Source organism: Ricinus communis, chromosome 8 (genome assembly GCF_019578655.1).
Source record: "Ricinus communis isolate WT05 ecotype wild-type chromosome 8, ASM1957865v1, whole genome shotgun sequence".
NCBI classification, from domain to species: Eukaryota; Viridiplantae; Streptophyta; class Magnoliopsida; order Malpighiales; family Euphorbiaceae; genus Ricinus; species Ricinus communis.
This window is the reverse complement of record NC_063263.1, coordinates 13,537,260-13,552,758: the sequence shown is the minus strand read 5'-3', so window position 1 is coordinate 13,552,758 and position 15,499 is coordinate 13,537,260. Positions and strand designations below refer to the sequence as shown.

The window sequence follows — 15,499 nt, the reverse complement described above, 5'->3', positions numbered from 1 at the left end:
ATAACAATAAGCTTAATTACTAATTAAATCCTGAATTTTATACTTTTTAATAATTTTATTTAATTGTTTTAAAATTTTAAAATAAATATTTATATTTTTAATTTATTTTTAAAAATATTTTCGATAACAATTTTTAAAATATTACAATAAAAAAAATAATGTGTGGCAAATCAATTCTGTTTACTAACATAAAAATTAGTAAATTAACAAAAAAATTATTTTATTTAGATGTAAAATATGTAAAATAATACACATATATGAGATTTTTAATAATTATATTCTTTAAGTATAGAATAAACTATTTTTACTGATCCATAATTATTATTCTTTTAATAAGTAGAATTAATTTTTTTACGTTATTCTTTTACTGTTAAATTTTAAAAATTGTTATTAAAAATTATTTTTTAAAATAAATTAAAAGAATGAGTATTTATTTTAAAATTATTAAAATAAATTGACAAAATTATTAAAAAATGTAAAATTTAAAATTTAAATTATAATTAGACCATAATAATATAAAATGAGAACTTCTCCCACGTGGATTTTCCAAATTCTTGCACGTGAGCCCGCTTGAATTGAAAATCTGACGTGGCTATCATTTCCAAAATTACCCCAAAACAGAAGAAAAAAAAAACACCTCAGAATCTGAAAAAATGACGATATTTTGTGGAGATAAACATAAAAATAAAAATGGTAGAAAGTTTGACCTTTCTTGTAACTGGCGTTATTCATATCCACTGATTGCTTCGTCACTTTCACTTTAAACGCTTCACTGGTCAGCTCATTGCTTCACTCTCTCTCGCTCTCGTATGTACAATTACTCGCATTTACGCTGATCATGTTTCTGTGCGTGTAATTAATCCTTGATCGTTGGTGTTCGATTCTTGGTTTTGATTGAGCGTGTGTACAATTATTATCTGATTATAAAGTGGAATGGCTTCTTTAGCCGCAAACATGGTCTCTCCATTAGAAACTGGACATAAAGTTTGGGAGGATCCATCTTTTATTAAATGGAGAAAAAGAGAACCTCATGTCACTTTACACTGTCATGAGTCTGTTGAAGGTACAATCTTTATTCATTTAAGTAAAACTTGTGTTTAATTCTTTAGATTGATTCGAGGATTTAAGCAACTGGGTTCTTATCTCAACTGGGATTTGATATGTACTATTGATTTGATTTTGTTTATTTTGTAGTTTTTGATTGTTCCAAGCGCATATTTCTGTTTGCATTGATCATTTATCATTTGTTTTTCTTTTTGTACCAATAGGATCTCTTAGATACTGGTATCAGCGCAATAAAGTGGATGTGTTGGTATCCAAGTCTGCTGTTTGGAATGATGATGCTGTTAAAGCAGCTCTTGACTGTGCTGCTTTTTGGGTTAAGGACTTGCCTTTTGTCAAGTCTATGTCTGGCTTTTGGAAATTCTTCTTGGCTCCCAGTCCTACCAAAGTTCCTATAAAATTTTATGAGCCCGCATTTCAGGACTTCGAGTGGCAAACTTTACCGGGTAATTGCTCTCTTTCTCATATTTACTCATCCTCCCTTTTCTCAGCTCAGTTTTGAACTACTGAACGATATCTATGAGTTACTGGATAATCTTTAATTATTTTCTTGTTTCTTTTGAGCTTGATAGTGTCATTAATAATGTGCTCAAATTTGCTCCCTTTTTTAACATTACCTTTCAATCTCCCTCACTGCAACAGTTCCTTCAAATTGGCAGATGCATGGATTTGATCGGCCCATTTATACAAATGTGGTTTATCCATTTCCACTTGATCCTCCATATGTTCCTGAGGATAATCCTACTGGCTGCTATAGAACATACTTCCAGATTCCTAAAGAATGGCAGGGTACAATCTATTTTCTTCATCTTTATGTCTACACATTCTCTTTGTTCTTTTTGCATAGTGTTAACTATGTCACTGGTAGAACTGCTGATTAATATCACCCAAATCAAATTGGGCAGTTCATAATCATTTACTAAAAAAAATAAACAAGCTTAACACAAAAGCAGAAAAAGAAATAATAGTTGGATAGATTTTCCATCAATTACTGCCCAAGTGTGATATGGACATTCTCCTCTAAACTTTTCTGTTACTTTATGCGTCATTAATTGCCGTTTGACAGGTCGCCGGATTTTGTTGCACTTTGAAGCTGTTGATTCTGCATTCTGTGCTTGGGTAAATGGGGTCCCTGTGGGGTATAGGTAAGCAATACATAGACCTCTCTCTCTCTTCTCCCTCTCTCTTGCTTTTGCTCTTCTTGTTTTTGGGAGAGGTTGAATGGTGGTGGTTGGTAATGAATTAATGCAATAATTAACTTATGGAGGTTACATGAGTTTTTCTTTCAATATTCTCTCTCTTTCTTTGCACATACATGTAATTTTCTTATTCTCCATCTGTATCATCTAATTATATAAATCAGCATTCTTCTTTGAGTAGGACGGGACTAGTTCAAAAAGGAGTGCATTGTGATTGATTGAACTTATGTATACCATGTAAATTCTTGCAGAAAATTCACATTGTTATGAGAAAATCAGTACCTTTGACATGCCAGCATGCTTTAGAGTTTATGAAGGAAAATAATAAAAAACTAGATTTCTAATTGCAACTGATCATTATATTAATTAATTGTAGTTTGAGGCTTTATGGCACTTCATGTAAAACTGCTGAAAGATAAGATTATCACTAAAGTTGCCAGATTGTGTTTCAGCGGGACCATGAGGAAAAATAATGTTGTCTCCAGTTTATGGATATTTTGAGGGTTCTATCATGCTATTTTTTGTTCGAAATTCTAATTTGACCTGTTAAGAAGAAAAAATGAAATAAGAAAAATGCTTAGACAGTTGTGATCGGAAGGATGAGATTTATTTGCCAGACACCATTTTTCTAAGGAGCATATTTTTCTTCTTCTTTGATAGTAAATGCAAACAGTCATTTGATTATGTGGTGTGGTGGACTGGTGCTATGCAATCATTGTTTAACTGTAGTTAGCCATGTTCAATGTGATAAAAGTTCTAATATCTGATCTATTAACTAACATTATGCTATTGCGTTAGCTCAGTCAGGACAGTAGGCTACCTGCTGAGTTTGAAATAACAGAATACTGTTACTCGTGCGATTCTGGAAAAAGCAATGTTCTGGCTGTTCAAGTTATTAGATGGAGTGATGGGTCTTACCTTGAAGATCAAGATCATTGGTGGTTATCTGGCATCCACCGTGATGTGCTTCTTCTTGCCAAGCCACAGGTTTTTATTTACTTCATAACTGACAGTACTATATAGTGGTTAATTTCTCAAATTCTTAATATTTAGGCAGGGATGCAAATGAAGATTATTCTGTTCAGAAGGTTCAAACTATTGAAGGCATCTTGTTTTCAGGGTCAAATCCTGAAGAAACAAAAGTCCTATATACACCCTGTTGATATCTAACTTGCACTGTTGCCTGAAAGTTAGTGTATTGTTTACATGTGTTAGATCTAGTGTATTGTTTACATGTGTTAGATCTAAGATGTTGTATATCAACAATTATATTTTTCCAAGAGTTTTTTGCCCTTAAATTTCTCTCTTTTTTTCTTCCTATCATTTTATGTTGAGAATTTGTTTCTTGTTTTTGAGAGTATACTTGATAAACATAATCAATATGCAGGTATTTATTGTGGACTACTTTTTCAAATCAAACCTAGCCGAGGATTTTGCTTCTGCAGAAATAGAGGTTAGCATTATTGGTACCATAATAATTAAAAGAGTAACATATTTAGGAAGTACACTCCTTGCTACCCTCTCCTGACTGGACAATGGTGCATGTTATTTATTTTCATCATTGTATCTTTTGAGTAAACATGGAATTGACAGTATAATTTTTCTCTCATATATGCGCTTAATATTAGAATTTTCTGATTTTCAGATAATATTTTGAATTTGTTTTTTCAATGTAACATCCAGGTTGAAGTCAAATTAGATAGCTCTCAAGAAATGCCTAAAGACAAGATTCTTGATAACTTTGTCATAGAAGCTGCGTTATATGATACTGAGAGCTGGTATAACAGTGATGGAGCTGCTAATCTACTTTCATCACAAGTGGCTGACATAAAGATTAATCCGTCCTTCGATGCAATTCTAGGATTTCTTGGGTATGTGCTGGTGGGCAAAGTAGAAAAGCCAAAGCTTTGGTCTGCAGAGCAAGTAAGCAACCTCATTTCATTTGGGTTCTTTACTAATTTTAATGGCGGTGCAATCTATACACACTTCATCCCACAGTAATGCTTCTTCTTTGTTTTTTGTAGTTCTAGTTTAGTTGTTTACTTTGAGATTCTGTTAAGCCTGTCTTCTTCCATTTTAGCTCTTGACTGTCTGCTTAAACTTATGGAATACTATAATCAAAACATTATTCCTCTTGTTAACCATAAATCAGCTGAATATAAATACTTTATTAACTGTCTAAGATCCAAGCTTCCATTGCAACCCATGGGAAAGACCTTGGAATCGGAGATTTGAAACCAGCTGATGATTCATCCCTTCTAGAGAGGATCCTGTAGTTTTCAGAACTGTTAAAGTTTTCCCTGTATTTCATAAATAACCAAGGAAATAGCACCCCACACATTGTTCTTCCTAGCTGTAAATGGTGATTAATGGCATAGTATGCTTTTCATCATGTTCCATTTAAGTTTTAAAATTTCATGTTAAGTCTAGAAATTTTGATATTAATTGGTAGGACTTTTGCCTTTATTTTGTTTGAATTAACTATACATATGTAAGTTTTCCTATTCCCTTTATGAATTTTATTGTTTATTTCTGTTGTTTGCAGCCAAACCTGTATATTCTTGTTCTCACCCTCAAAGATGCTTTTGGCCATGTGGTTGACTGTGAGTCATGCCTAGTAGGCATCAGACAAGTATCCAAGGCACCTAAACAGCTGCTTGTTAATGGTCAGCCAGTTATAATAAGAGGCGTGAACAGACATGAACATCATCCCCGTATTGGGAAGACAAACATTGAATCCTGCATGATTAAGGTAACCCTCTGCTCTTGCTCTCCTTGGTTATGATCTCTGCATGCGGGGTCTTTTATTTAATTATATTTTTCTTTTTTCTTTCTTTACATATATGTGGAAGACATTTTATTATTCTTTTGCTTACAGGATCTGGTTCTGATGAAGCAAAACAACATCAATGCTGTGAGAAACAGTCATTACCCTCAGCATCCTCGTTGGTATGAGTTATGTGATCTTTTTGGCATGTACATGATTGATGAAGCCAACATCGAGACACATGGTTTTCATCTGTCTGGACATATAAAGCATCCTACTTCAGAACAGAGTTGGGCTATAGCAATGATTGATCGTGTGATAGGGATGGTGGAAAGAGACAAAAATCATGCATGCATTATTTCTTGGTCCTTAGGAAATGAGGCCTCATATGGACCTAATCATTCTGCTGCAGCTGGTATAACTTATGTTTTGTTTAAATCCTAAACTTGGGTGTGATGGAAGCAACTTACAGAAATCCCAGAACTTATACAATTTAAATTATATGCTGATTGTTATGTTCTGTTTTGTTTCTGTTTAGCATAATATTTCTTGGATGCTGAATTCTTTAGTCCCCAGGATCAAGATATTAGTTTTCATGTGCAAATAGTCATTATGTTTAACTGTATACAAATTATGCTTTGTTTGTACCTTTGAGCCATTATCTTTTGAAGCAACTTGGAATAGGAAACCTGCACTATGTAGGTTGAATAAGTCAAAATGATATAACAATCTTTAGGGAGCAAAAGACTTTTATTAGCAATCTATGAGATTCACTATTTATCAAAAATATATCAAAAATTTGGCTTTGTGGACTATATACTAGTGAAAAAAGGCGAGCTTATCAGCAAACCTTTTTCCCAAATGCTGGATATTGTTGTTACTACCTTTTTGTTGTTTTAAGGAAAAGTCAAAAAGATAGTTTTATCCATCTGTTTTCTCTTTAACCCCTTTTATACTTCCCATCATTAATTGTTTTGGAGTCATTTATTTAGGTTGGATTCGTGGAAAGGATACCTCTCGATTAGTGCACTATGAAGGAGGTGGATCCAGAACTCCATCTACGGACATCGTATGCCCCATGTATATGCGTGTTTGGGACATAGTGAAGATTGCAAATGATCCAACAGAATTACGCCCTTTGATATTGTGCGAGTATGTTACTTTTTCCTAGCCTATTACATTCAAGAAGTAATTTGTAAAAACTTCTACTGTTGTTTTCTGTTGTCATTAGGGTCCTTATGGTGTCCAAATGGCAGGTATTCACATGCAATGGGAAACAGCAGTGGGAATATATGTGAATATTGGGAAGCAATTGACAGCACATTTGGTCTCCAAGGAGGCTTCATTTGGGACTGGGTTGATCAGGTTAGAATCCTTGAAGTTCTTCAACAATATGGTTGATGATCAACATCATGTAGAAGTTTGAGCTCCATGCCATCTTAGGTCACTAAAAAATATTTATTCTAGTGTTTGACATTACATAAAGGTCTGTGCTGTAACTTCAACTTCCTTTGACAATCTTTTGTGTTTCATTTTCTGTGATACAAAATCTAATTTTGAAGAGGTTAGTATACTGTATACAACATGGTTAATTCAAATTGTATTATATGCAGGCCTATAGTCCGTGCTCTTGTGTGTTCAAGTGGTTGTGTTGTGTTTGTGTCATGTATGCAAGTGGATGGTTCAGATATGTGCATTGTGCTGGTAAATTTACAACATGAGAGTGCAAACATGAAACATCACCTGAGGCCCATCAACCATTGGTAAAAGTTGCATAACAAGCTTTACTTGAGTTTTCAATTTTTCCTGTAGGGGCTGTTGAAGGAAAATACAGATGGTAGTAAATATTGGGCATATGGAGGTGACTTTGGGGATACCCCTAATGATTTGAACTTCTGTCTGAATGGTCTTACATGGCCAGATCGAAGTCCGCATCCTGCATTACATGGTAACTTAATGCCGTATTTACGATACTATTGTGTAGCTTTCCTAGATCTCAATCCATTTGAGTAATAAATCATGGCAATTGGTGCTTGTTTTCAGAGGTCAAGTATGTATATCAACCGATAAAGGTCTCGCTCAAAGGAAGCACACTTAAGGTACTTACATGTTTGATTATTTCTTGCTTAGTTTGATCAATATTACATTTAGTTTGACTTTTAATTTGCAGATAACCAACACTTACTTTTTCGAAACAACACAAGGATTGGAGTTTAGTTGGGCTGCCCATGGTGATGGACATCAACTTGGCTCTGGAATTCTATCTCTTCCATTGATGAAACCCCAAAGTAGTTATGATATAGAATTGGAGTCAGGTCCATGGTATCCTCTATGGGCTTCATATTCAGGAGAGATCTTTTTAACAGTCACAGCTAAACTTTTGCATTCAACACCATGGGTTGAAACTGGTCATGTTATTTCTTCTACTCAAGTGCAGTTGCCTTCAAGAAAAGAGATCATACCACATGTAATTGCTGTTCCTTTATATATATGTGGGACTTTAGTTATGTACTAGTAGATTTGCAACGCTCCTTTCTGATTTACCAATGGCATTGGCTTCCAGGTAATCAAAGCTACAGATGCTACACTGTCTAGTGAAATTCTAGGGGATACAGTTAGAGTCAGCCAGCAGACATTTTGGGAAATAACATTGAACATTCAAACGGGAACCGTTGAAAGCTGGAAGGTACCTTAAATCATGTCAAATTTTTTGTTTTGGTCTTGCAGTGAAGCTTAGAGGCATATACTTAATTGTTTCAGTAACACAGAACATAGGATTGGCTTGCTAATTCAGCAAGAAATATCAACTCATTAAGTTTCCTGCCGACCTCAGGGTTGAATTGAATTACTTGGATTACTAGAATTAGTTTCTTTTCATGGCGTATATAGCAGATTTCTTACTATTATTCCTTGCTCACACATCATTACTAAAACTGTGTTCTCCATATATGTGGCAGGTTGAAGGAGTTACCATTATGAATAAAGGCATACTCCCATGCTTCTGGCGAGCACCTACAGATAATGATAAAGGGGGAGAGGAAAATAGTTATTACTCTAGATGGAAAGCAGCTCGCATTGATAACCTTGAATTTCTCACAAAAAGCTGTTCCATACAGGAGAAAACCGATCATCTTGTGAAAATAAAGGCAGTATATATTGGTGTTCCAAGAGATGAGGATGATTCCTCTCAATCTAGCAAGCAAGCTTTGTTTGAAGTAGATATAATTTATGAGATTTTTGGCTCTGGGGACTTGATTATTGAGTGCAATGTAAGTCCAAGTTCTGATCTTCCGCCTTTGCCTCGTGTTGGAGTTGAGTTTCACTTGGTAGAATCTGTGGACCATGTTAGATGGTATGGAAAAGGGCCATTTGAATGTTATCCAGATAGGAAAGCTGCATCCCATGTTGGGATCTATGAGAAGAATGTATGTGACATGCATGTTCCTTATATTGTTCCTGGGGAATGCTCTGGTAGGGCAGATGTTAGATGGGTGACATTTCAGAACAAAGAAGGAAAAGGAATTTTTGCGTCAATGCATGGCAATTCTCCACCTATGCAAATGAGTGTTAGTTACTATTCTACGAGGGAACTTCACCGGGCAAGACACAATAAAGAACTTGTTCGAGGAAATGACATTGAGGTAATTTCTTACCACTGATGTTTATATTGTTTCTCTTTATGTAAATTGACTTTTTGTTAGTGAATCTAAAATGTCTTTGAAATTCTAAGGTGGGTTATGGCCACCAGTAGCTACGCATATCTACACGCTCATATGCGCATGCACTTGGTGAAATGCCCTAAAAGCTTATCGTTTTCTTTGTATTGCTCAGAATTGTTGTATAGGTGTGGTAATGGCTGGAAAAAGGTTGGATATCATCTAGGTTACCAAAGCATAAGTATACTTTATGCAGTAGAAGTAGGTTGATTACTAAGCTTCTCTTGCATTTCTCAGTTTCTGTGTTCGAATTGCAGGTTCATCTTGATCACAAACATATGGGTATAGGTGGAGATGATAGCTGGTCACCCTGTGTCCACGAAAAATATCTGGTTCCTGCTGTGCCATACTCCTTTTCTATCAGGTTATGTCCAATAACAGCAGCAACCTCTGGCCTGCGGATCTACGAACCCGAACATCAAAACTAGGCGCATTTCCTTGTGTTTCCTTGCTTAGTTATTGACATGTCTGTACATGTATAAGATGTTGTGCTGGACATCAAGTCTTCCTTAAAAATAATTCAATTCAAACGATTTGAATCCTTTAATATTATGAAGATGGTGACGTTTGCCCCTGTAACAATGACAGTGTTACCTTACTGCTTTTATCTCAATATCTTGCTCACAGATTACAGGCTTCAAAAGGTTTTCCCTCTGCCAATTTCTAACAGTGTAGCTTCAACTATCCTGAAAAAGAAAGAAAAGCATGACAAAACTGGAATCTTTTTTTTCCTTTAAATTGGTTTCAGTAAATCTGATCTAATGATAGTAACATACGCCCAGTGCCTTGCCTAAAATGAACAGTGGCATAATAAGTACGACTACAGTTGAGAGCGTGCCCAATGCTGTCGCGACCCCTTTTTCTTACTCCCAGAGCTTGCCCATAAGTTAATACCAAATGCCATAATTCCCTGTAAGAACTGTCAACTATTTCATCAACTGATCTTTACATTAGTAGTCCCTGGAGAAAGACAGTACTGCAGGAAACACGGGTGGGGTTAAGAGTCCTGACGTCCACGATGATTATATTTTCTTGTCTTGGTACTGGTATGATTTTAATCGAGCAGGAAAAACTTTATATGTTTAACTTGCACCATAAAGAGGAGCCACATGAGTAATATTTCAGGACGATGTCCATCATGAAACTTTATGATCTAGAATTGCTGCTGCTATTATATCAATCAGAGTCCCTGAGATTGTTCTACTTGAAAACATTAGCTTTGTAGATGATGGGCCAAAAGAAATTCTCATTTTTTGGTTTTGGTCACCTGTAAAATGAAGAATGTTGATATTGAAAGGGTTTGAAGAAGAAGCATGATGGAGCCCTTTATCATATTTCTGTCCAGGAATACTTTTGACTTAGCAGTTTGATGACTGTGGCAGTGCGCTGAAATGAAAACATAGTGATACCCTTGTATAGGGTCTGAGCATGGCACCTCCAAGTGAAAGTATTCTTGCTCCACTCTTTGTTCGGCCACTCAACTTGGTAATATCTAATTTCTATATCCTTATAAAATGTGAAAATGGCTTGTTCATTAATGAATTGAAAGAGAAGAATTTCTTAATGCTATTATTGACTCTATGACCGAAGTACTGGCCACCATTTTGGTGGGTAGAAAATAAAATCAAGCTTACATTGTTCTATAATTAGGAGTACTTGTCAGAGAGTTTTTTATCATTACAAATAAGGGAAAGAGATTTAAATATAAAACTTTGTTTAAGTTGAGATATGCATCTTCTACGAGACTAAGTTCAGAAGTGCTAATTTGAGAACTCAATTTCAGGATTTGTTCACTTTCTCAGTTACATAGCTTGGATGTAATTCTTATACCATTCGATGGATAAATATATTCTTGTTTTACATATCAAAGATCAAGTATACGATTATTGCTTTGGATTGTGTACTGATATCTAATTGTGTACCAGTTCAGGCAAGATTGCTAAATATATATTTCTGCTTACTAATGTTTTAAGCTGAGTGAAAGAAAAAGGAGAGGTAGAAATAAGCTTCATATATGCTCCAAATTGATGTAATTAAACAAGTGTCAGCTTTACTTTTCTGATTTAATCTCCACATCTTGTTCACATATTGGAGGCTCCATAGACCTCTTTTCCTCTACTTTCTTTCCCCATAAAATTGCATACGACCCAATTACTATCAGTATAGCCCCAATTATCCTGGAAAAATAAGATTGACAAGCAGTAAATGAGATAAATAAAAATTTTAAAAAGGAAAAAAGAAACACGAAGAATAAAGAAAACATACCCTCCCAGCTGCAATGCCTCGCCTAAAATTAGCAGTCCCATGGGGGCCACAATTATTACTGTGAGTGGCCTTAACGCTATCATAAAGACCGGACCTTTGCACTGTATCACCACTGTTTGTACATAAACTGTGAGTCCAAGAATCATAATGCCCTGAAACAGTTTAGAAACGTTAATCACTGTGCTAAATTTAGTAGCTGAAAACCATATTATTAACTTACATTATAGAGTGGAGCAAGAAGAGTGATGTCCCAAGACAATCTCCACGCTGAAGCTTCATGGTCTATAATTACTGCTATAACTGTTGCAACTAGAGTCGCTGCTAATCTTGTTAATGCGGTAAGAGCTAAAGGAGCTGGATATCCTTTTATTGTTTTGGTCTGCATAACTATAATCAATTAATATTTTCAAGAAAAAAATTAAGTTCAAACACTAGTGCTCTTAGTTACGTTCATGAATGAGTTGTATTTTCCAGTATCAGTCAATCACCTGTAAGATGAAGTATACTGCTGATATAAAGCTTTGGGCAACAAGCAAGAGGGAACCCTTCATCAAGTTCTTATCTGAAAAAGCTTTTGATGCAGCATTTTGATGATCGTGGGGAGAATGTATTGAAAACACAGTGATACCCTTGTACAGGGTCATGAGTGTGGCTCCACCAAATGCAAGTGCAGTTCCTCCAATTTTCGCTTGGCCACTTAGCTTGGCAATGTCTAACTTCTCCATCCTTTAACACACAAGAAGTTTGAAATAATTCTCAAAGAAACATACTTTCTTCTTAGTTTACATAGCATTTCTTTCAAAATTTCTTTTAAAAAAATTGACATGCCATTTTTTTCTATTTTAGTTACTCTTTTTTATTGGCTATTTATTTTACATATTAATTTTTTGTTTGTAAAGTGATTAAATCGAAATATAAATAAAATTGAATGATTGAAATAAAATAAATTTAAATTTTATAATCAAAATGAAACTAAATGTAAAGTTTAAGGACTATTTATATCATTATCTCTCCAAGGAACATTTTATATACTTTTCTTTTAAAGTAAATCCACTACAAGAAATTTAAATCATAGATGTGATATTTTAGTGACGAAGTAAAATTTGCACTCTATGAGGTATGAACCTTTAGTGACGATTTAATAATAATGAAGTTTACACTCGTAAAATCTTATAACAATTATATTTTTAAACTTCGGTTGGATTGAAAGATTATGCAATCTAAGAATAATGAAATCAATCAATTCTACGTATTTCATTGATTGAATTAACTAAAAGAAATATTGTGACATTATCGGGTCGCAGTAACATTACTGATGCTATTTTCTTCTTTACCAAATTCGTAGGAATTCGTCGCCAAATTTCAGCTACTTGTATTATTTATGTACTGACAGGGTCCATTTGGACTGTTTATTAACTACCTGCATACAGTTGCCAAAAGAAAGGTCATTGGTGGAGCTAAGTTCATCAAGGCAGCTGCAAAAGCTGCAGAAGTGTATCCCAGAGCAGTGAAGAGCATTATTTTACCTGAAACTCTGAAAAGTTGCAGAAACAAAGAAATGAAATATCATAACAATGAACCAACTTATTACTCTCATCCATTAATTTAGTTAGATGATCTAGTCACCCTAGCAAACCCAGCAGGGAGATATTTAGGCAGATTGGTACAGTGAGCTTTCTTACTTTGTTCCTGCAAGATAGGTATTGTTTTTCATTTGAACTGTTGGTGTAGTATAATCAGTAGCAAATAGCAAGAAGAAGAAGAAGAGGAATAAGAAGCAAACCTTTGAAAAAGCAGTGTAAGAAGAGATGTAATTACAGCTGCGATAGCAAATCCATAGGCAGCAAGGACAAAACGACTCATGCCATTTTCTAAGCAAACCTTAGTGATTATGTTGAATCCAGCCTGACAAAAAGATGTAAATATACTCAAGAGATATGGTTTCAGCCTTTCTAAATGATACTGTTTCTTTCCAGTTTCCTGAACTTCCATTCTTTATCCTATTCAAGAGAATAGACACTATTAGGCTGTGTCTTATTTGATTATAAGCAATTGGACATGGATGCAGTTGGTGCGAATCTGAATGCCCACTTATAACCAGATTAGCGGCAAGGAACCACTAAGAGAAACTTTTGCAAGGTAAGTGCTTTTATGATTAGGATGCTTTTTAATTTTGAGGGCTGTTAGGTAAGAGAAGAAGTTGTGAAATATATTTGTACAATGATGATTTCTTTACAGTATGAATTCTGAGTATTACAAATGAGTATGTTTTATTATATATATGGTTGAGCTTTGTAACGGTCCTTAAGCTACCAGTTTAGCTCTATGTTAACGTTTATTTTTCTGATCTTGGATAGGTTGAAGCGACCTTTCTTCCTTAGCTCCCTTTTTCCTTTCTGCCAGGCCTGTGATGAGTTGTCTGTACAGCTAAGAGCTGTACAGACCTGAGGCCATGCTGCTAGCTTTACCCTTTGGTTCTTGTTTATTTGACTGGGTAACTCTTTTTTCTGTTAGTCTTTAACACTCCCCCTCAAATTGGGTTCAAAAAGATTGATAGAACCCATCTTGCTAAGAAAATTTTGATGCTGAACTTTGTCAAGCGCTTTTGTAAGTATGTCTGCTAGTTGTTTGTTGCTTCTGACGAATGGGGTTTCAATTTCTCCAGATTGAACCTTTTCTCTTATGAAGTGACAGTCAACCTCTATATGTTTAGCTCATTCATGGAAGACTGGATTTGATGCGATGTGTCTAGCTGCCTGATTATCACAATACATCTTCATAGGTCCTGTGCATTCTATTTTCATGACGGTTAGTACTTGTTTGATCCAAATGAGCTCACTAGCGGTTGAAGCCATGGCTCGATATTCTGCTTCTGCACTGGATCTTACGGTTACAGACTGTTTTTTACTTTTCCAAGTTACTAGGTTTCCTCCTACAAAGGTGCAGAATCCTGAAGTTGATTTTCTGTCACAACTTCCTGCCCAATCTGCATCAGAGAAACCAACAATAGTATTAGTATTATTATTATTTTTCATCCAAATTCCTTGGCCGGAAGTGCCTTTAAGGTATCTGAGGATTCTATCAATAGCATCTAAGTGAGAGGTACGAGAAGCATGCATAAACTGGCTGACTGTGCTTACAGTATAAGTGATATTTGGCCTTGTGACAGTTAAATAAATCAATTTTCCTACTAGGCGTTGATAGTGACCTATGTTGCTTAGCGAGTTACCATCTTCTAGATTGAGCTAGTTTTTGTTTCTATGGGGGTATTTATAGGTTTGGCTCCTATTTTTCCAGTTTCCCTTAGTAAGTCAAGGACGTACTTTCTTTGGGACATAAATATGCCTTTATGTGATTTGGTTATTTCTATTTCAAGGAAGTAAGTCAGTTGACCGAGATCTTTAATGTCAAATTCCCTTTTTAACTTCAGTTTTACTTTTTCAATCTCTTGGTTGTTGTTGCCTGTTATGATGATGTCATCAACATATACTAGAATAATAATGGTGCTCGTGTGGGTATGCTTTACAAACATAGAGGAATCACAAGAGCATTTATGAAAATTAATTTTTAGAAGAAAATGGCTTAGCTTGGCGTACCATACTCTTGGAGATTGTTTCAATCCGTAGATTGCCTTTTTTAGCTTACATACCAGAGAGTGATCAACGGTAGTCTTGTAACTGGGAGGAGGAGTCATGTAGACTTATTCTTCTAGAGAGCCTTGAAGAAAGACATTTTTGACGTCCATTTGGAATAGGCTCCATCCTGAATTAGTGGCAACAGATAACAAAATACGGACTGTACTCATTTTTGCTACAGGAGCAAAGGTTTCCTGGTAGTCGACCCCATAGGTTTGGGTGAATCCTTTTGCTACTAACCTAGCCTTAAATCTCTCTATGGTTCCATCATGCTTATATTTTACTTTATATACCAATTTACATCCTATGGGTTTTTTATTAGGTGGCGAGACAGTAAGATCCTATGTGTCATTTCGTTCTAGGGCCTGAAGTTTCTCCTCCATAGCCTTACACTAATAGGGGTTGGTGTTAGCTTCATAAAAGGAGGTAGGTTCGATATGCTTAGTGATACTTCCTAGATAAGCTTTATACTGATTTGATATGGTCTTATAAGTAACAAAATTTTGGATAGGATATGATACTTCATGGGACACATAGTCCCTTAACCTGATAGGAGGTCTGATAGTTCGAGTGGATCTGTGTAAGGCAATTTCTTCTTAAGGCTCATTAGCAGTATCTCCCCCTGAAGAAATTGCCAGAGAGTTGGGAACAGACTCCCCCTCGAGGTAAGTGTCATGTGCTGAACTGTCAAAAAAGGAAATATTAGATGGAAATAACAAATGATGAGGTGTAGGGGTGCTGACTGGATCATGGGGATAGTAGGGTTCATGTTCAGCAAAGGAAACGTCCCGAGAGAAGTAGGTTTTGTGAGTGATGGGGTCATAACACTTATACCCCTTTTTTTCAGATGAGTAA

General features: G+C 35.4%; 2 protein-coding genes across 3 annotated transcripts; one reads left to right on the top strand and one right to left on the bottom strand.

Annotated features, from left to right (window-relative positions):
* Positions 1–690: 690 nt before the first annotated feature.
* On the top strand, positions 691–9,326 carry LOC8270882 (beta-galactosidase). 2 transcript variants are annotated; one of them, XM_002513013.4, is made up of 17 exons: positions 691–1,063; positions 1,269–1,508; positions 1,705–1,851; positions 2,129–2,207; positions 3,065–3,248; positions 3,649–3,714; positions 3,945–4,184; positions 4,807–5,013; positions 5,140–5,443; positions 6,021–6,180; positions 6,285–6,393; positions 6,841–6,976; positions 7,072–7,127; positions 7,199–7,495; positions 7,592–7,714; positions 7,986–8,669; positions 9,002–9,326. In XM_002513013.4, the coding sequence occupies exons 1-17, from the start codon at positions 934–936 to the stop codon at positions 9,170–9,172; spliced, it is 3,333 nt and encodes a 1,110-aa protein (XP_002513059.1). In that variant the 5' UTR covers positions 691–933; the 3' UTR covers positions 9,173–9,326. The 2 variants fall into 2 exon arrangements, with proteins under 2 accessions (XP_002513059.1, XP_048233904.1); XM_048377947.1 differs by lacking the exon at positions 691–1,063 and having other exon boundaries at positions 1,319–1,508; positions 1,722–1,851.
* Positions 9,327–10,521: 1,195 nt separating this feature from the next.
* On the bottom strand, positions 10,522–13,110 carry LOC8270881 (WAT1-related protein At5g07050). Its single transcript, XM_015715334.3, has 7 exons — positions 12,793–13,110; positions 12,636–12,698; positions 12,430–12,543; positions 11,498–11,735; positions 11,230–11,388; positions 11,010–11,161; positions 10,522–10,921 (listed from the first exon to the last, which is right to left on the bottom strand). Exons 1-7 carry the CDS (start codon positions 12,999–13,001, stop codon positions 10,795–10,797), a joined length of 1,062 nt encoding a protein of 353 aa, XP_015570820.3. The 5' UTR covers positions 13,002–13,110; the 3' UTR covers positions 10,522–10,794.
* Between the last annotated feature and the right edge of the window lie 2,389 nt (positions 13,111–15,499).